This window comes from Oryctolagus cuniculus, chromosome 13 (genome assembly GCF_964237555.1).
Source record: "Oryctolagus cuniculus chromosome 13, mOryCun1.1, whole genome shotgun sequence".
Classification (NCBI taxonomy): domain Eukaryota; kingdom Metazoa; phylum Chordata; class Mammalia; order Lagomorpha; family Leporidae; genus Oryctolagus; species Oryctolagus cuniculus.
Genome location: NC_091444.1, coordinates 100,404,160 through 100,425,362, shown reverse-complemented (window position 1 = coordinate 100,425,362; position 21,203 = coordinate 100,404,160). Strand labels below are relative to the sequence as shown.

The following is a 21,203-nucleotide window of genomic DNA, read 5'->3' as shown; positions in this document are numbered from 1 at the left end:
GCTGGATCAGAAGAGGAGCAGCCGGGTCTTGAACCAGCACCCATATGGAATGCCAGCGCTTCAGGCCAGGGTGTTAACCTGCTGCGCCACAGCACAGCCCCAAGTTATATTTCTTTTATTAAAAGATTTATTTGAAAGGCAGAGATACACACACACACTCACACACACACAGAGTGAGAGGGGGGGAGAGAGAGTGAGCGAGCGAGCGAGCAAGCAAGCTTCATCTGTTGATTCACTCCCCAAAAGAATACAACTAGGGCTGGACCAGGCTGAAGCCTCTAACCAAGAACCAGGAGCTTTATCCAGGTCTCCCACATGGGTGTACGTGCCCAAGCTCTCATGCCATCCTCCTCTGCTTTCCCAGAAGCCTTATCAGGGATCTGGATCATAAGAGGGGTGGATGGGACTCAAACTGGTACCCATAAGGGATCCAGCAGTGTAGGCATCAGCTTAACCCACTATGTGACAACATTAACCTCATAAACTGTATTTCTTAACAAGAATGGATACTAGGCCTTTGAGTGGACTTTTTAACCCCAAGAAATATGTTTTTCTCTTTGTATTTTAAAATGAAAGAAATAGCATGGAATACATAGCAATGACTATTCCTGCAGGGCCTTGTAAAGTTACCTAATGCCCTGAGCACTGCAGATTAAGAAATCAACTTTTTCCCCATTAATCTATATCAGCCTTTATTTTGACTTAGGTCAGTCTCAGAAAAGATGGCTGTGTAGTCTAGGATCCTAATTTATTGATGAATAGTCAATGCTTTACAACTATTTATAACAAAAACAGGATTCCCTTATCCTTCATGTTTTCCTTTAGTAGGGTATAAGGTCACAAGATTGTATGAAGCACTAATATGGAACAATGAAGTAGTTGTTTCTACTAATTAATTGTCTTCAGGCACAATAGCTAGAGTGCAGTTGCATTATGCAGATTCACATGCTTTTTTGGTTTAGAACATTTGTGGTGTTTGATCTCTCTGATGTCTTAGGAAAATTGAAGGATTGTTTTTCTCTAGACCTGTAAGAACTCAGTTCCATACATGTGAAATGAAAGCATATTGGTAAGGGGACTTTTTCTTTTTTAAGATTTTATTTATTTGAAAATCAGAAATAGAGAAAGAGAAGGAGGGAGGGAGGGAGGGAGGGAGGGAGGGAGAGAGAGAGAGAGAGAGAGAGAGAGAGAGAGAGAGAGAGAGAAAGAGAAAGAACTCTTCCATCCACTGGTTTACTTCCCAAATGGGTACAATGGCCAGGGTTGGGCCAGGCCAAACCCAGGAACCAGGAGCTGCTTCGATATCTCCCATGTGGATGTAGGGGTCCAAGTACTTGATCCATCTTCTGCTGCTTACCTAGGTGCATTAGCAGGAAGCTGGATTGGAAGTGAAGGCCCTTGGTCCTGAACCAGCACCTATATGGGATGTCAGTACTGCAGATGGAGGCTTAACCTTCTCTGCCACAGTGCCAGCTCCTATGGGACTTTTTAAAATGCCACAAGACATCCCTTTATAAAATTGTACAGAAATATGTTAAGCAATTAGACATTCAAAAATTGGTTGTAGTACCTAATAGCTGTTGAGCTGCTTCAAAATAAGGAGAGGTTTCCTGTACATTCCTGTATAAATGTTAGAAAATGTCATTGAATTATTAGTTATTTTGAAATCTACCCTATAAATCAAAAGTTTAATAAGAAACAGTTTTCATTCAACTCAGTGGAACGTAAGTTTTCCAGAAAGTTCTCATCCCATGAGTCCCTCTACCAGAGAATACCCAAGTTGAGATATTTCGTTGACACAGCTGTGGAGCAGTGGATCTGAACTGGGATAGAGGCAGAGTCTGGTTGACTCCAATTGACCTACTTGAGTGTACATCTGAACAGAACTTCAGGAGACTCAGAAGCTCAAAAGGTCGTATCTGTGGAAGAGGAAATCATTCAAAAGAAAGTGGAGAAATCTATGACTTGACTTTGTGAAAGCTTTGCATTAAAAAAGAAAATCAAGTGTGTATCCAAGATGACTGAGTAATGAGTAGCCTCACTAATGTCAGTCACAGTAATAGTCACAGTAACTAGAACAAAGGAGCATGTCATTCTCAGGGCAATGAAATTCCTGTGGAGAAGTGGCAGAGCACAGACTCCTTGAGGCAGTTAGGGGAGAGAACAGATACACCACTGTCATCAGTGACTGCCACCGGACATCCCTTGTATCTGTGTGACTGACTTCTGGTTGGGAAACGCTGTCTTGCTGGGATAAGATAGGAAGAAGATGCTGTGGCTCCCACTGTGAGCAGCCCTAGCCATGGGAGAATTTCACAGTCTCCACTGACTTCAAGTCCAGTCCAGGGATCTGACTGGGATCTGAGTGACTAAGTTGCTCTGAAAAGGGCAGGCACATTGCCCCCTTCCATTTGCACAAGGGAAAAGCAGTGTTAGGAGGGAAATCTATAGCATTAAATGTCCATATTTTTTTAAAAGGTCTCAAAATGTGTTCTAAGTATGCATCTTAAAGATTTAGAATATCAAGAACAAACCAGACATTAGCAGGAGGCAATAAATAAGAATCAGAGCAGAAATAAATGAAGTTGAAGCAAAAAACAATATTAACTATTAACAGAACAAAAAGGTATGTTTTTTTGAGTAGATAAATCTTTAGCCAAACTACCAAAATTACAAAAAAAAAAAAAAAAACCTCAAGTAAATAACATTAGAGGTGAAAAAGTAGATGTTAAAGCTGATACTATTGAAATACAAAGGCTCATAAGAAACTGCTTTGGGGCTGGTGTTGTGACACAGCAAGTTAATGTGTGGCCTGCAATGTTGGCACCCCATGAATAGCAGTATCAATCCTAACTGCTCTACTTCCAATCCAGGTTCTTGCTAACGCACTTGGGAAAGCAGTGGAAGGTGGCCCAGTTTAATGGGCCACTGTCACCCGTATGTGAGACTTGGGTAGAGTTCCTGGCTCCTGGCCTCCACCTGGTCCTGGGTTGACTTTGGGGAACCATTTTTGGAGTGAAGCAGCAGATGGAAGATCTCTCCCTCTATGAGTAACTGTATGCTAACAAGTTGGAAAACCTCAAAGAAATGGGTTAATTTCCAGATACAGAAAGCCTAAAGAGATCCATAAGAAGCAATGAAATTGAAAGATTAATCAAAAGTCTGCTATCAAGGAAAAGTTCAAAACCTGATAGATTTACTATTGAATTCTGCAATACATTTAAAGTGAGACTAACTCCAATACTTTTCAAACTATTCCAAAATATTGAACAGGATGTAGTTGCCAAACCCTTTTTGAGATCAGCATCATACTGATTCCAAAACTGAACAGAGACACAACATGAAAAGACTACTACAGACCTATTATCCTTGATGAATATAAATGCAAAAATTCTCGACAACATACTAGCAAAGTGAATCCAACACTCATCAAAAAGATTGTATGTTACAATCAAGTGGAATTTTTCCTAGAAATGAAAGAGTGGTTCAGCATTCATAAGTCAATAAACAAATAATATCAACAGAATGAAGAACAAAAACCATTTAGTCATCACAGCGAAAGCATTTGATAAGATTCAGCATCCTTACATAAAAATGTAAGTTAGCTATAGATGCAACCATACCTAAAAATATTAAAGCTATATATGATAAATCAACTCTCAGTATATCATACTGAATGGGGAGAAGTTGAAAACTTTTCCCATCATATCTGGAACAAGACAAGTTTGAGTACTTTCACTCTTATTCAATATAGTGTTGGAAAAATTAGCAAGAGCAATTAGGAGAAAGAAAGGACATCATAATTAGAAAGGAATAAGTCAAAATATCCATATTTCCAAATGACTTGTACGTGGGAAAACCTAAACAATCCACCAGAAAGCTGTTAGAACTGATCAAACAACTCAGTAAAGTTGAAGATACCAAAATCAAGATACATAAAACTAGCTTTTTCACATGCCAGTAGTAGAACTCACTGAAAGATAAGTCAAGAAAGAAATCCCACTTACAATAACCAACCTCAAATAGTAGGAGTAAATTTAACCAAAATAGTTAATTAACATGAAAATTACAGAATGCTAATGAAAGAAGTTATCAGGGACACAAGAAAATGCAAAGATGGAAGAGTTAACATCATTGAAATGGTTATACTCCAGGCGGTGCTGGCACACCGGGTTCTAGTCCCGGTCAGGGCGCTGGGTTCTGTCCCGGTTTCCCCTCTTCCAGGCCAGCTCTCTGCTGTGGCCCGGGAGTGCAGTGGAGGATGGCCCAAGTGCTTGGGCCCTGCACCCCATGGGAGACCAGGAGAAGCACCTGGCTCCTGCCATCGGATCAGTGCGGTGCGCCGGCCGCAGCGCACCGGCCGCGGCGGCCATTGGAGGGTGAACCAACGGCAAAAGGAAGACCTTTCTCTCTGTCTCTATCACTGTCCACTCTGCCTGTCAAAAAAAAAAAAAAAAAAGAAAGAAAAAGAAAAAGAAAAGGAATGGTTATACTGCCTAAAGCAAGCTACAGATTTGATTTGGGGAATTTTACCAAATCTACATTGGATTTAATTCTGTCATTGGCATTTATGATGTAGTTTGAACATTTTTACAAATAATTTGCTTTTTATTTTTATTTCAAGGATGAGTTCCTATCAATGGGTATAATTTCTCCAGTACAAAGATAATTGTAGCTGTCTGTGGATTGTTAATTTGGCATTGGATTCCTGTTTTCAGGGACATGAAAGCTGGCAGAGTTCATGATTCACAGTTGTGAGAGCAAAGGAGAGAGTTGTAGGTGCTGAGGTCAGGAGGAAGCTAGAAGCAATATTTGCATAGGGCCTAAGAAGCTATTGGAAATTACTTTTTTAAAAAATTAGAAATCTGTTCAAAGGATTTGAGCGAAGAATTAGCTGTGTGAGGAATTCTGATGTTACTAAAAAGAGGAAAATAGTTCAACACTGTAGAATTATACCAGCTCTAGATACAAGATACGCATTGCTCTGTGATACTTCAGTAGGTTGTTAAGTGTTGCAGATTTATCAGGACAGAGATAGAGAACTGAGTGTTGGCTAATACATTACTGATTGTGCAGGGAGATAACACCTTGTGTCTTACCTGATTTCAACAATTAATAAAAATGTGTACAATTGAGGAAAAGAAGGTGAAGTGATATATGTGGTGATATTACCTAAAGCACAGATGCTGCTTGTCATTTGATATGGTGATTCCTTGGTAATCTCATTGCTAAATTGAAAATGCAAGTTAATAAAGCGTGTAACATACTGCACTTCCTCAATATGCTAGCTTAGTGGCACGTTACACTCTAGAGTGTTCTTCATTTGTCCTTGTGTTTGTGTGGTTGACGGGGAGCTACAAATCACTACTGCTGGCTAGCATCCTGAGAGAAAATAGTGTGGCATATTGCTAGCTCAGGAAAAGGTCAGAATTCAAAGTATGTGTCCTATGGGAATGTTTATCACTTAATTGCCTTCCTAAAGTTGAAAAATTGTAAGTGAAGCCATCACAAAAATCAGACCAGTTGTATGTATCTTTGAATGAAATATAACCATTATTTAACAATAAAGTGACTTATAACATGGTAACATGCATATCTTATCAGGTAGATATGAAACACCTGCAGCAGCAACAGGATTACATTGAGAAAAGGCAATGTAAATCAGAGGCATCGCTGAGAGATATGGCACAGTTTTACCTTAAGTTAAACAGCAAGATGCAGGATATAATGAACAAGTTAGATGAAATCGTCAGAAAAGTATGTATGATATCTAGCATGTCAATAAGAATTCTAGAGCTTAGAGTTTCCAAATACAAATATCATAAGACCCTGCTTTATTTGAATATGAAAATCTTGGCACAATTTTATCATTATGCACTTACTTCTTAAACTCTGATATCCACTATTTATTGTTATATTCTTTATTAAAATAATACTCACTGTTAAAAACTTGAGGAATATATATCATTTTTCACAGAAAATGCACATTTTTCTCAATATTTTCAGTGATATCAATTGTCATGATAAAACAAGGCAGATTGAATCAGAGGATAAAATTTAACAGAATTCTCAAAAAATACATTTCTTGTTTCACTTATGTGAATGGATACAAAACCTATGTTGATTGATCCTGTGTATTTCAGAATAAATTTTCAAAATACTTTATACTATGCTGAAATGCACATTTTAAAATATTTTACAGTCTAATTGAAAACCCTGTTTCTCATTCACATATATGTTATTTATACACATTGTAAGTGTGTATAATATATGTTATCTATACACATAATAAATGTCCGTCTTTATGCATGGAATATTCATATCATGTGTAGTCTGTACTTACAAAATTTAAAATTAAGAAAATTATTAATATCCTGTCTTTGGAGTTTTAAAAACTGATTTATTGTGATATAGTGGTGCTTCACAAACTTCTGGGGATATGTGCAGCATGTATAAGGTATGAATTGAATTCACACATTTTACCTTGAAACTGACATCTCTTAAGCCTACTTTTTGCACAAATGTTTTTATGACTGCTCATCTATTTCACCTATGTAGACTTCAACCATTCAGATTAATAAAATTCAATATCCATAATAGGTTCCCAAAGTGGGATATCCATCACCATAATCAGTTTTCAAATTTTTCAGTCACCATAAAGTAAAACTCTGTGTCACTTATGCACCACTCCTTCAGTCCTTTTTTCTTCCTTTTTCCTACAAAAGGGAAGTGTTTTTTCTCCAGATTTGCCTGCTATGAACGTTTCATATACATAGAGTCCTACAGTATGTGGCCCTTTATGACTGGCTTTTTTCACTTAGTATACTAATTTCAGGATCCATCCATGGCATAACATTTATCAGTACTTCTTTTTAGTATTAAATAACATTTTATTATCTAACAGAGTATAGGTCTGCTGTACAAATTATCTGCTCATCAATGCATGGACATGTAGAATGTTCCCACTGCATGCTGCCATGGACATTCATTTCCAAGTTATTGTATGGACACATTCAATCATTTCATTGGATTTAATCCAACTTGGAGTTAATTGGGCCTGTTTTCTCATTTCTCCACCATTCTTCATGCTGTCCTGTCTTTGTTTCTGTTCACCTAAAGATATTTATTCAGACCCAGCCCCAAATTTCCCTTTTGTCAATAAGCTTTTCCTTCTGTCACATTTTGACCTTACACTTTTCAATATTTGTCATCTAGTTTTTATGGAACAGCATAGACCTTACTTTTAAACTGCTTTTATTTTTATTCATGGGAAATAATCTTGTCTGAATATAAATTTTCCTCAGGGATTTTATCTGACATGGATGCCACCTATCTTTATGTAGATTGAAAATATTTTAGCTTATCAATTGTTAGACTAAAAGTATAAACAATTTATATCATTTCAGAAATTTATTCTTTTTGAATATGTATTTATTTGAAAGGAAAATTCAGATAGAGGGAGAAGCTGAAAGAAAAAGAGATTTCCTCCATCTGTTGTTCTAATCACCAACTTTCCACATTTGTTGGGGCTGGCCAGGTCAAAGCAAGGAGCATGGAACTCTATGCAGGTCTCTATGTGGGTGGCATAGACCTAAACACTTGGGCCATCCTCTGCTGTTTTCCCTGTCAATTAGCAGTGAGCTGGGTCAGAAGAGGACCAGCAAGGGCTGGAATGCCAGCATCACAGAGGCAGCTTAGCCCACTGTGCCACAGTGCTGACCTGCTGAATTTTCTTCTTTGAGGCATTGACATAAGCATTATGAATAAAGCTTTAAGGTGAAGCTTTTAAAGTTTTTAAAGTTGTCCTTTAAGCAACAAATTATAAAATCAAAACACTTGATTGCTGTAGAGGAGAACTTATCTATCAAAAACTCAGTCTATACTCAGTAAGAAAAAAAAACTTAACTATTTTCTTTCATGAACTAGCCAGAACTGGGATTTATTGTTTTATAGCTCTTTTTTCTGCTGGCTACAGATTCACTAATAGGCCCAAGTGTATACTGTTAGGCTATCTACAGAGTACTTGTAAGGCAGCATAAGAATGAATTGATTTTGGAAACTTCATTTAGCCACTGATTCCAATATTTTCAGGTCTGTGCTTTGAGTCTGTGTCTTACGGTCTACTAGGTATGTGCTACTCAATCTAGGAATCCTGTTTCCATTATCATTACCCAGGAAGTAGTGCAGAGAGTAAGTGATCAGTAAATTATAAGATGAAAAAACACTGGTGGCTAATGAAATCATTGACAGTTCTATGCAGTACTGGGGAAGTAGTCTGGCCGCCTTCTTCCCCATTGGGAAAATAGTAGAAGATGGCCCAAGTGCTTTTAAATTGTGAAAGCAAGGGTTAAGTGTAATTTGTATAAAAGACCACTTTCATTTTCATGCCACCTTTTTGAAATGTCAAAAATTTTTCAAAATACGAAATGAGTAAGAACAATTCTTGACCAGATCATATTATTTTAGTTATTGGACCGAGTGATGTCTGTTGGCAAGTCAGCTTTGCAGTTACAGCATGAATGTTGCCATGAACAATATGCAAATGAAGAAGTGTTGTGATTTCCAATAAAATTTTAATGGCAAACCAGGTAGTGAGCAGTTTGTACCAGGTGCTGGTAATTTTTTTTAATCCTTTGTTTCAGTTCCAAGTATCAGAAAATCTACACCAAGCAGTGGTAGAAAATGTAAAGAAGACACAAGATTATCTTGAACACTACATTTCAAGGTACTATGCAAACTAGCTTGAGTCATAAAGCACAGTAGCCATGGACAACAAGAAACAGGCCATACTTTTCAAATTTTAAGAATTTACACAATATTGCCTTCTGATGCTTAGTCAGAAATTATGTGTATGCTTAGATTGATGGGTGAAAATATTTTCCATGTACATTGTAGGCTTCAATCTGAAATTTTGGAAATGAAAGATATCGTCAAACTGCATGCTGGCAGTATTGAAGAGCTGCAGAAAAATCTGATAAGACCAAGTTCAGTAAGTCAGTCTCTTAATCTCTGTCACACTGAGAAGGTGTTTCTGTATCTTTGCTAGGAGATTGGGAAAATATTTTGCCTAATAAGACAAGTCTCATTGATAAGTATGTTTTCTGTATTTATACAGATACTATTTGCTACTACCAATGCAAATCTGCTAACCCTTATAGAAGGAATGGACTGAACTCATAAAATTGTTTAAGTAGTCAGATTGATTACATTTTAAAATTCTAATTGTGTTACATTAGAAAACAATATTTTGTTTACAGTGGATCTTTTATATCCTTTGATCATTTGATGGACATTTCCATGATTTCTACCTTTGGTCTACTGTGAGTAGTGTTGCGATGGTCATGGTTGTAGAAATGTCACATGGAGTCCCTAGTAATATTTACGGTACCTTTTGAAGTGTGAATAAAGTCAAGTGATGACATGGTATGGAATTCTGAATCTCTGGTTAAAATCTAAACTCTTCATTGGGATTTAATAATAAATTTATTTGAGAGTGTAAGTTGTATTCCTTATCCAGAATGGATACATGCTTTTTCACCACAAGGAATGTTACATCTTTGGGTTCTTAAAAGCAAATAGGTGTCATTGGTTATCTAGAAATGACTACTCTGGCGTTAAGGCCTTACAGAGTTTCATAATGCTCTGAACGCTGCAGGTTCAGAAACAAACTTTTACCTGTTAGTCTACGTTCATCAGCCTTTATAAGGACTTAGTTCAGTCTCTTAAAAGATAGATGTGTAATCCAGGATTCCAACTGATGGATAGTGAATACATATAAAAATTTATCAAGTAAAACAGGATTACCCTGTCTTTCATGTCCTTCTTCATAAAAATTACTCTCACAAGATTACATGTAAACACTTATATGGAAGAATGAGATTTTACCAATTAGTTTCTTTAAGTGACAATAGAGTGCTGTTGCATTCTGCAGGTATTTATATCTACAGAACAAGAACATTTGTGTTGACCATTTTTATGAAGTAGGAAACATTGAAACATTCTTTTACTCTAGACTTCCAGTAAATTAGTTCAAACTATGTCCATGACAGGGTGTTGATGGATTTTTGTGGATAAGAATGCCAGATGTCCCTTTACCTTAATTGTCATACTGAAATATGAGAAGGAATTCAACATTCAAAACTTTGTTGCAGTGCCAAATAGCTATGGAGTTTGTTAAAGATGAAGGATTTCTTATAAATTCTTGGAGGAATTAGTTAGGAATATGTCATAGAATTATTTGTCAGTTGGAAATCTTGGTATCAAATGTTTAATAAGAGTTGGTTCTACCCACTCAATCAGTAGCCACTAAAGTTTTCCAGAATGCTCTCATTAAATGATTTTTCTAACCAGAGAATTAGGACTGTGTTACTTCGACTCTTTGTATTTCTAAAAGGACATATTGAGAAATGACTACTCCAGCACTGTCTTACACAGTGACAGAGCATTCTAAGCACTGCTGGTTCAGAAACAGACTTTTCTCTGGTAGTCTGTGTTCATCAATCTGTATAAAAACTTAGTTCAGTTTCACAAAATATTGAAATATGATCCATGGATTCCAATTTATAGGTGGATAATGAATACTGTATAACTATGTACAAGAGAAACAGGGTTATCATTCATGTCTTTATGTCATAAAAATTGTGATCACAAGACTGCATGTAAACACTGATAACTGAGCAATGAGGTCACTGATTTTACTAATTAGTTTCCTTAAGTGACGATGAATAGATGGCAGTTAAATTATACAGATCCTGTTATCTGGAGATGAAGAACACTTATATTGACTGCTCATGTTCACAAATTAGGAAACACTGAAAGATTATTTTTTCTAGATCTATAAAAATTAGTTCAAAATAGATGACATGACAGTATGTTGATAATGGGTCTTTTGTAGATAAGAATGCGAAGAGATGTCTACTTTATTACCATACAAAAATATGTTAAGGAGTTCAACATTCAAAGTTAGATGCAGTACCCAATAAGTTGAGTTTGTTCAAATAATGAAAAAATTATTCTAAATTCTTGGAAAAATTAGTAATTTATCATGGAAAAAAAGAAATATTATCATTTTAAAATTTATTCCAGGAATCAACTGTTTAATAAGTTTCTTACCCACTCAATCAGTGACCCCTAAAGTTTTCCAGAATGTTCTCATTTCATGTATTCTCTACCAGAGAGTTAGGATATTATTTCATGGACACCATTTTGTAGTAAAAAGTATGAATTGGGAACTATTCATAGCTCTGCATGACTCCAATTGATATAGTTGAATGTACATCTGACAGAACTTCAGAAGACTGCCTTAGGATCATAGCTGTATGCAAGAGAGAAGTATTCAAAAGAAAGCAGAGACAGACTATAATCTGAAAGTTTTGCAGTAGAAAAGAAAAGCAAAATGTTTATGCTGGCCAAATTCATAACACTGAGAGTGGTCCCAAATCAGAAAATAACACTATCCTCAAAGACATGCACATAAGAATCAGCATACAATATAGAGGATTAGCTGTCTACAATAGTGATCCACATTAAAGAAGTATTTATGAGCATGTATAAGAATAGGGAGGGAGCACACTGATAGTCTGGGAAAAGATAGTTTAATAAAAGTGGAGATACTGTAGTTTCATGGAAGAGTTAGGGAAAAAACTGCAAAGGAAACTCTTCCGGAACTAGTGGGACACGGTGGACCTATGTGGAGGGCACGGGCACCCACGGCTCGGGACCCCAGCCACTGAGTCTCGGCAACAGCGCTGGAAAGGGAGGTGAGGCAAAACCTCAGTAGCCAGAGACATTGGCGGGAAAGCAGCAGGAAGAGCCTAGAGGGAATGAGGCTTGAAGCCCCATGGGGGAAAGTTCACCAGGCTAACTAGAGGAGAGAAAAAAATAAATAAAAGGGACTGGTATGGACATGATTCTTTCTCTCCACTCACCTTACAAAGGTGAGCAAGTCAAAGAGCAGGTGCCATTTTGGATATACATAAAAGCTGCGCCACCTCAGGGCTGCGCCCGCCCTCAGCCAGGCAAAAAACTTGACTCTGGTGGGGAGAAATAACAGGAAGTTAAGACCTAGTGAATGTGTGGAGCTTATGTACTGGCACTGTGAAAAAAAAACTGAGGGTGTGTGAGAAAACAGAATGCCTGAGATGTGAGTACTCAGTGGGAGATGCCACAAACTCAGTAACCTTGGCAACCCGGTGGGAGATTGCAAGGGAATCTGAGCTTACACTGAGGACTGCACAGATCCTTTGTGTGGTCCTTGGGACAGAGCAGATGAATATTATACCCACAAGGGCTAGTGCTCACTGATTGCCTTCAAGAATAGCTCAGCTGTGCATAATTACTTCCCTTCTGAATGAGAGAGAGAGAGAGAGAGAGAGAGAGAGAAGATTTACCACGCCAAACCTGGGTGTGTCCACCTTTGGCATACCCTTAAACCTTAAGAACTGAACAGAGCTCTCTGGCCACACCCATCACAAACCTCTAAAGATCCACCAAAATCAGACAGTCCACTTAATCTAGAGTCATAGTATAATGAGAAAAGCCACCACAGGGATGGGAGAGGGAGCAGGAGATGGGATGGTTGCAGGTGGAAGGGTGATTATGGGGCGGGGGGAAGCCGCTATAATCTGTAATTTCTTTTACACTGCCATAAATGTTGAATAGTGATACATGTATTGTTGTGCCTGAGCGAGTGCTGACAGAGGAGCGCCACACACTGAAAAAGTTTTTAAAGTCCTTTATTGCCAGCGGCCGAGAGTGGGTTCATGCCCCAGAGAACTCTCAACCCCGAGGCCCAAAGCTACAGGGTTTATAAAGGCAAAAACCGCAAAATCAGGAGGGGGAATACATGGTTGCTAAGATCAAAAGAGAGTACGTAGTTACTGGGGTCAAGATAACCTAAGACCTAAGTGAAATTAATATCCATTATAATCTTGACAATACCAGTTACAATCTTAACAATTATCAATTATGATCTTGACATTAACCCAATTATTAGTTTTAATTATATATAAGACATAGACAAATCACATCTTTATCATTAACCCAAGTGCAACCTTTCTACTTTCAAGCTTGAGCAATCATGCTAGGGGGTTTCTGTGCTCTGCCAAGGGTGATGTAGTGCACTGCTATTGTCCGACTATTTGAGATCATAGTTTCAGACCAGAGTTTCATGGTGGGGGGGGTGGGGTGCTTTACCAGAATGGAGTCTCAAGTGCTCCAAAATGGAGTCCCTAGTGTCAAGGTGCTACTTCAGTATGATTCTGAATTTCAACTATAATCCTAACTCTTCAGTGAGTACTTGAGGATGAATTATTTTGATACTGTGAATTTTATTCCTAATCAAGAATGGATACGAAATTATTGTGGGAGATTTATTTTCACCATGGAATATACTTCCTCTGGATTTTTAAAACGAAATAGTTGTAAGAGAAAAGATAAAAATGACTACTATGCGGCCAGCTCAGTAGGCTAATCCTCCACCTGCGGCGCCAACACACCAGATTCTAGTCCCCGTCGGGGTGCCGGATTCTGTCCCGGTTGTCCTTCTTCCAGGCCAGCTCTCTGCTGTGGCCTGGGAGTGCAGTGGAGGATGGCCCAAGTACTTGGGCCCTGCACCCGCGTGGGAGACCAGGATAAGCACCTGGCTCCTGCCATCAGATCAGCGTGGTGCACCGGCTGCAGCGACCGGCTGCGATGGCCATTGGAGGGTGAAGCAGTGGCAAAGGAAGACCTTTCTCTCTGTCTCTCTCTCACTGTCCACTTTGCTTGTCAAAAAAAAATTAAAAAATTTAAAAAAATACAAAAAAAATTACTATCACATGGCTTTGCAGAGTGACATAGTGCTACCACGACAGCATGTATAAAAACAAGCTTTTCCCCTACTGTGATCATCAACCTTTACACAGGCTTACTTTATTCAGTTCATATCAGTGTGCAATGGCTATTAAGCTTGTTCATAATTCTTGAGGTATTTTCTGTAAATTCTTGTAGCAATGACTTAGGAATATGGCATAGAATTATTAGTCACTTTCAAGGGTACCCTCTCTGTCAAAAGTATAATAATCGATGGCATTTGACCAACTCAATAGCAACTAATTTTCCAGAAGGTTCTCATCTCACAAATGGAGGTTCTCATCTACCAGAGAGTACTTGGGTTGATATATTTTATGGACACAACTTGGAAGAGAAGAATTGGATTGGGAAATAGAGATATCTGACTCAGGCCTCCAAGTAATATAGTTAGGTTTATGTCTGAAGAGAACCTCAACAGACTGCTAAAGTTGTATCTATGGCAGAGGGGATTCCAACGAAAATGGAAGTGACCCATAATTTGATGCCTGTGAAAAGTCTTGCATTAGAAAAGAATTTCAACATGAAGTATGCTGGTCAACATCCTAACATATCTAGTATCAATATTAGAAAACAACACTAGGATCAAAGACACACCCTTTAGAATCATTAGCAAATGTACTAGACTAGTTGTCTGCAAAGGTATCCCCATCAGGTAACGGTTTGTGTGGGTGTAGTTGAAGATTTAACCTATGAGAAATGAAAGAGAAGTAAGAAATGGCCTGAGCGATGAAGTGAGGCCTAGGAGTATAGATTAAGCAACTTCAGGTGAAGCACTGAGACTTAAGGAGCTTTTGAGACAGACTTAGAAATGGAATACAAAGAGTGGTTGAGTAGAATCCAGCAGTCACTGCATTTAGAAGTGAAGTGGGCTTATAGGAGCCAAGAGAAAGGTCTAATCACTAATTGCTACTGCTGCTGTGGATGAAAGCAGTGGAAGCACTAAACAAAGCATCCTGGATATGTCTCAAAAATATTGCATTGAATTATACCCTTGGAAAACATATTTAGGGCCAGGGAGTTGCACAGTCATCTATGTGACCCCACAATTATCTGTGTATCACATAGGGCAGTACAGAAAAAAAACGCACAAGAATCAAATATGGTAAATGCTTGTATTTTATAGAAAAGGTAAACTTTGTTTAAAGTTAAGTCATGAATGTCAAAGGAAAAAAATGAAACTTCTAAACAATGTTAAGAAATGATCTTGTTTATCTCATCCTGAAACCAGGTGAAGATGAAATATGTAGTAAGAATCAAATGTGAATTTTTCCAAAAATCCTATTAGTAGCATATGATTTAATTAAACCTGGAATATCTTGAATATTCAAGTTTTTGGACAAACATCCCTTGCATATTCTGTAACTCTTAAGATCCTTAAGGTGATGTTGAGGCACCACCTTAAGATTTTATGAGGCCTTGACAATATGTGATGGTCTCAGTCTTTGTGTCATCTTTAGACCACATTTGCCTGGTAGCACTCTGCATTTTATTTTTTCCCAGAAACCACTCATGTAGAATTATGCAGAGATTTGGTATGTGGGGATGTCGTAATTCAGATAGATACTTGAGCCCAGTAAGTTGTAGTTCCTTTATATTTGTTAGTCATCTTTTAGCTTTGCCTCTCAAATCAATTTTACTGTCAGCTGTTGTGTAACAAGAGGCCCCTTTCTTCTAGGCTTTGGAATCATTTTCTCTTTGAAGTCTTCCCTGTAAATGTCTTCAAGGGCCCTCAGGCTTCCACTCACAGTCTCTTTGGAGTCCTTTTGGTTTCCATCCTTACTCCTCCCTAGGTCCTTTAAGCTGCAACCACCCTCTAGTCTGAAGGCATCTGACATGTTTAAGTCTTTGTTTCATTTTTTATTTTCAAAATAGCAACCGCTATCTTTAGCATTGGTGTTTGTGCCAGTTTTCTATGAGTGTCTAGCAACCTACCTGAGAATCTCTTTGGGAAAGTTGTTTGGCCTAGACGTTAAGATGCTCACATCTCGTATAGCAGAATCTTAGTTTGATTTCTGGCTTTGGCATCCGAGGCCAACATTCTGCCACTACAGGCCCTGGGAGGCACAGAAGGTGTTTCAAGGTACAGCTCCATGCCACCTACGTGGGACCACTGTAATGAGTTCTGAGTTCCACTCTCCAGGCCTGGCACTGGGAGATTTGGCTAGTGGATATAGAAGCTACCTTCTGCCACAGACTTTCTGTCCCTCTGCCATAAAAAAGATCACTTATGGGGCTGGTACTGTGGTGCAGTGGGTTAAAGCCCAAAACTGCAGCACCAGCATTCTATATGGGTGCCGGTTTGAGCCCGGGCTACTCTGCTTCCAACCCAGCTCTCTGTTAATGCTCCTTGGGAAACAGCAGAGGACAGTCCAAGTCTGTGGGTCCCTGCATCCATGTGGGAAACCTGGAAGAAGCTCCTGGCTCCTGGCTTCAGATTGACTCAGCTCCAGCTATTGCAGCCATCTGGGGAGTGAACTAGTGGATGGAAGACCTGTCTTTATATATCTCTATCTCTCTGTGTAACTCTGTTTTCCAAATAGATAAAATAAATTTAAAAAATGATTTACTCTCTCAATATATTCTTTTTTCAGAATCTACAATTTAAGCAAGGCATAAACGTCACTCAGCTGGGGATGATTTGAAGCTGGGGCTACAATCATCCAAAACTTGTTTGTCCACCTAATTGCATTGAACTGGGCTTTTGACTGCACATTTAACTGCATTTAACTTTGGAAGTCTATGTGATGATGTGCCTTGTTGCTTGGGGTCCTTTATAAATTTTACCAGAAAAATAAAAATGGAAGCTGAATCACATTCTCTGACCTAGCAAAACTCACTCAGCATCAGTGATATAGTCTTAAGTACTAGCAACCGATTATTATGGTCTGCTCATATTCAGGAGAGGGAACTTCACGGAAGAAATGCCAAAGTATTACAGACATGCTACTATAAATCTGAAACATTACTCACTTAGTAAAAGTAATTTGATAATGGCTTTATCTAAAAGAAATTCATTATTCCCAACTCAGTAGCATTGAAGTCCTATTGAGTTTTTGTTGTTGCTGCTCTGTATGCTCTATTTTGTAAAAAGCTTCTAAAGATGATAAAACAGTATTAGTAAGTCATTTTCATTCCCGAAACTATACACATCATGCTCCTAGTGTTTTATGCTATGAGATGTAATTGTCTCAATCCCAAGGAAAAAGTGCAATTTAGAAGATGTACAGTGTTCAATTTTAAATTGTTAATTTGATTCTAATTATCTTGTATAATGATATTACATTAGTAGCAACACACAACTGATTCAGTTTTAGTTATAATTGTTTACTTCAGGGGATATGGAAGTTAAATATTTTAATCTTCTTTTTCATATCTTTAAAATATTCCCTGTGTCACTTAGTCAAATTGGAGGAAATAAATATACAGATAGAAATGATTTGAAAACGTATATTTTAAATTTCCTTTAGTTGCAGACATCGGAACACACCAGAAAGAAAGCTGTTCAGGAAGAATCTGACAAAGAACTGGAGAAACCCAGGAAACTCCACGTACAAGTGGGAGAAACCTTAACCTGCAACCTGAATAAGTAAGTCAAGTCCCAGAATCACAGAAAATAACTGATGTTCATTAATTTGACTCTGAGGCGTAGTTTTTAGTGAGACAGTTTCCTGAAATTAGTATGAAGTGAACCTAACTAGACAAAATAATTCTACAAATTAAGGAATAATTTTGAAAAATAAATGCTCTTATTTTTTAGCACAGAAAAATGTATGTAAAAGTTAGGTGCATGTGTTTGGGGGAACATGACAACTTAAACCCACAGGGCTGCCTACTGCTACTACTCCCACTACCGCTACTGCTGCTACTAGTGGTGCTTCTGTAAGTCTTGACACAACCTGGCACTTGTTCAGTTATCTTCCCCTGACTGTGATCATTGGTAATACTTCAGGAGGGTGTCTTGAAACCAACTCTTCTTTGCAGTTTTCCTCCTCTTCTTGAGAAAGAAAGACGAATGTGGAAAGGAGGGGAAGTATAACTCACAGGCTGGTTAGCATTCTACCTCGGGCATTCTGGGGGACTATGTCTGTAGAAGACAGAAAGGGCAAGGCCCACCCCCTCTGATGCCTTCCAAACAGTGTTAGGAATGGATTGCCTCTGTCATTCTCTCCTACAGTTTGGTGCTCTGAAATGTCTCAATGTGGGAAAAGCTCATTTTTCCCTCTAGGAACTTGGTTAAATGTGTGAAATGCACAGGGTTATTGATAGCAAGTGCTTGAAAATGCCTTTGGGAGATGGTGTTTTAAATCTAAACTGATTTACTCAACAGAAATATGTCCCTTCTTTTGCAATGAAAATGGGTGCGACTGGAAAACATTAAGCTTAGTGAAATAAGCCAGTCCCAAAAAGACAAATATCCTGCTTATCTCACATGTGGTAATTTATATAGAATTCCAAAAAAAAAAAAAAAGCATAGAGAAGAAGTGAACATCTTGTCATTCAGTTGTTTTTAACTCTTTCTTTATCTTCCTGTGGAACTGTGGTCTCTCTACTTTTTACTTGTTAAATACTATGGTTGCTGGTGAATTAAGCCTGTTATTCTAGAGTGGATTAAGTTATGTTTTTGTGGGGGACAGCACTGTGGTGCAGCGGCTTAAACCCAGGGCTGCAGGGCTGGCATCCTATATGGGTGCTGATTTGAGTCCCAGCTGCTCCACTTCCAATTCAGCTCCCTGCTATTGCTCCTGGGAAAGCAGCGGAGGAAGGCCCAAGTCCTTGAGCCCCTACACCCACGTGGGAGACATGGAGGAAACTTCTGGCTCCTGGCTTTGGATCGGCCCAGCTCTCTCCATTGGGGTTATTTGGGTAATGAACCAGCAGATGGAAGACTTCCCTCTCTGTGTCTCTACCACTCTCTGTAATTCTTTGAAATAAATAAAATGAATCTTTTGAAAAACTAAAATTTTGTTTTTGCTAAAAGTGTAAAAAAGTAATGAAGAGAGGAGATGGTTTGTGGGAGAGCAGGAAGGAGTGAAATACATTTATCTCCTTAGAATTTTGCTTATGAAATACATGACATCTGTTCTCTTTACATTAATAAAAAAGTATAAAATATTGTTATAAAAATTGTAAAATGTTTATATAATTATAAAATTATAAAATATTCAGCATGCACAATATGATGCTTTCACAATTTGTATATAGTTAAATGGTCATTATAATCAAGAAAATCATCCTGTATCTTAGCTAACACCATTTAAATATGAGTTTATCAAGTGGCATCAAGGAATTTTAAGTAGAACCTCCCAGAAAGGAGCATTACCTGATTAACTATATATCATTAATAACCATTTCTCTCCCTCTGCCTTTGTGTGAACCAGTTGTTTACAACCCACTAGAAATATGTTTTTGTTAATTTTGAGCAATTTGAAAACATCGGTTGCATACAGTAGGTATGCCCTGACACATTTTTAGTGTTAAAATACTTTTATTTAATGGGACAGTCCATTTATGCTTACAGCCTTTTTAAAGATAAACCATTAGTAAGTGGAAAAAATGACATACTAAGCATTTGTCTTGCAATTTTCACAGGGCGCATGAGGAATTAACAGTGGTCAGAACTGAATTTCTTCAGGAGACAGAGAGGAATGAACCTTTACCCAGCACTAGTACCATGAGGCCTGCTGTACCGTCATCCAGTGTTAGGAACGTTCGTGGTGGTTTAATGTGCAAAGGAAACCATGTCCCACAAAGAAAGTTAAGAATTCCTACCTCACAGCTACAGCTTTCACGTAACTGCACACTGGACTGCTCATACATGGTTAGATATGTTGTGTTTTTTCCTTTGGGTTTTAGATTGATGATATAATCATTTTTGATTTGGTGAAATACTGATTATGACTGAGTGATAAATGCTAATTTTCACAATTGTCTTCATCAGATAGAAAGGAAATAAGTGTATGACTTTTCACTTCATAGAATAAATGGAACCAAATGAGCACATTTTAAATTTCTTAAAAGCTGCATTTATGTTAGCTTTTAGAAACTGAATATCTTTCCCTATAACTAAAGGTATAGTTTGGAATACGTTGGCTTATTTTCCAACTGAATTAGCACTGACTGTGGTTCAAGGCATTTGTTAATGTTTTGTTGCAACATCCAGGTTTTTTTGTTTATTCTTTTTTTAACTTTTATTTAATAAATATAAATTTCCAAAGTACAGCTTATGGATTACAATGTCTTTTTCCACCTCATAACTTCCCTCCCACCCACTACCCTTCCATCTCCTGCTCCCTCTCCCCTTCCATTCACATCAAGATTCATTTTCAATTCTCTTTATACACAGAAGATCAATTTAGTATATATTAAGTAAAGATTTCAACACTTTGCACCCACACAGAAACAAAAAGTGTAAAGTACCTTTTGAGTACTAGTTATAGCATTAATTCACATTGAACAACACATTAAGGACAGAGATTCTACATGAGGAGTAAGTGCACAGTGACTCTTGTTGTTGACTTAACAAATTGGCACTCTTGTTTATGGCATCAGTAATCACCCTAGGCTTTGTCATGAGTTGCCAAAGCTATGGAAGCATTTTGAGTTTGACGACTCCGATCTTATTTAGACAAGGTCATAGTCAAAGTGGAAGTTCTCTCCTCCCTTCAGAGAAAGGTACCTCCTTCTTTGATGGCCCATTCTTTCCAGTGGGATCTCACTCACAGAGATCTTTCTTTCTTTCTTTCTTTTTTTTTTTTTTTTTTTTTTTTTGCCAGAGTGTCTTGGGTTTCCATGCCTAAAATACTCTCATGGGCTCTTCAGCCAGATCCAAATGCCTTAAGGGCTGATTCTGAGGCCAGAGTGCTGTTTAGGACATCTGCACTTCTATGAGTCTGCTGTGTATCCTGCTTCCCATGTTGAATCGTTCTCTCCCTTCTTAATTCTATCAGTTAACATTAGCAGACACTAGTCTTCTTTATGTGATCTTTTTGACTCTTAGACCTATCATTCAATTTTTCTACCTCTTGAATTAGAAATGTGATCCAAACATTTCATCACAAATGGATGCTTTTTAAAGAAATCCAGTATAAGTGCTTTTTTGTGAAGTATGTAAACCTGTAATAATAAAAAGATTAACTTTTTAAGTTTTTTGCAGTTTCTTCCATTAAAAAGGAAAATCCTCATTTGCTAATAATGCATTGCCATGCTAATGCTTGTAAAATATTTCTATAGCTGAGAAATGGCTCATCAGTTTTGTGACTTAAATCAAGATTTTGTTTCCATTTTAGAAATGAAATTCTAGTATTTCTGTCTTGTTATTGCTTGAATGATTGATAATGTATATGGCAATGAAT

The 21,203-nt window shown here is 37.8% G+C and overlaps 1 protein-coding gene across 19 annotated transcripts in view; it reads left to right on the top strand.

The window, feature by feature from the left end:
- Positions 1-21,203, top strand: part of LOC103352168 (ankyrin repeat domain-containing protein 18B) — a 197,471-nt gene that overhangs the window by 136,225 nt on the left and 40,043 nt on the right. For 18 of the 19 annotated variants that reach the window (XR_011381718.1, XR_011381717.1, XR_011381716.1 and 15 more), the window contains 5 exons: positions 5,605-5,757; positions 8,643-8,725; positions 8,896-8,989; positions 17,319-17,437; positions 19,441-19,669. Coding sequence is in view for 16 of the 19 variants with exons in the window: in XM_070056048.1 (XP_069912149.1) it covers positions 5,605-5,757; positions 8,643-8,725; positions 8,896-8,989; positions 17,319-17,437; positions 19,441-19,669 (678 nt within the window). In the remaining 3 variants the exon portion in view is untranslated. The remainder of the gene's footprint in view (positions 1-5,604; positions 5,758-8,642; positions 8,726-8,895; positions 8,990-17,318; positions 17,438-19,440; positions 19,670-21,203) is intronic. The other variant, XM_070056055.1, reaches the window with a different exon arrangement.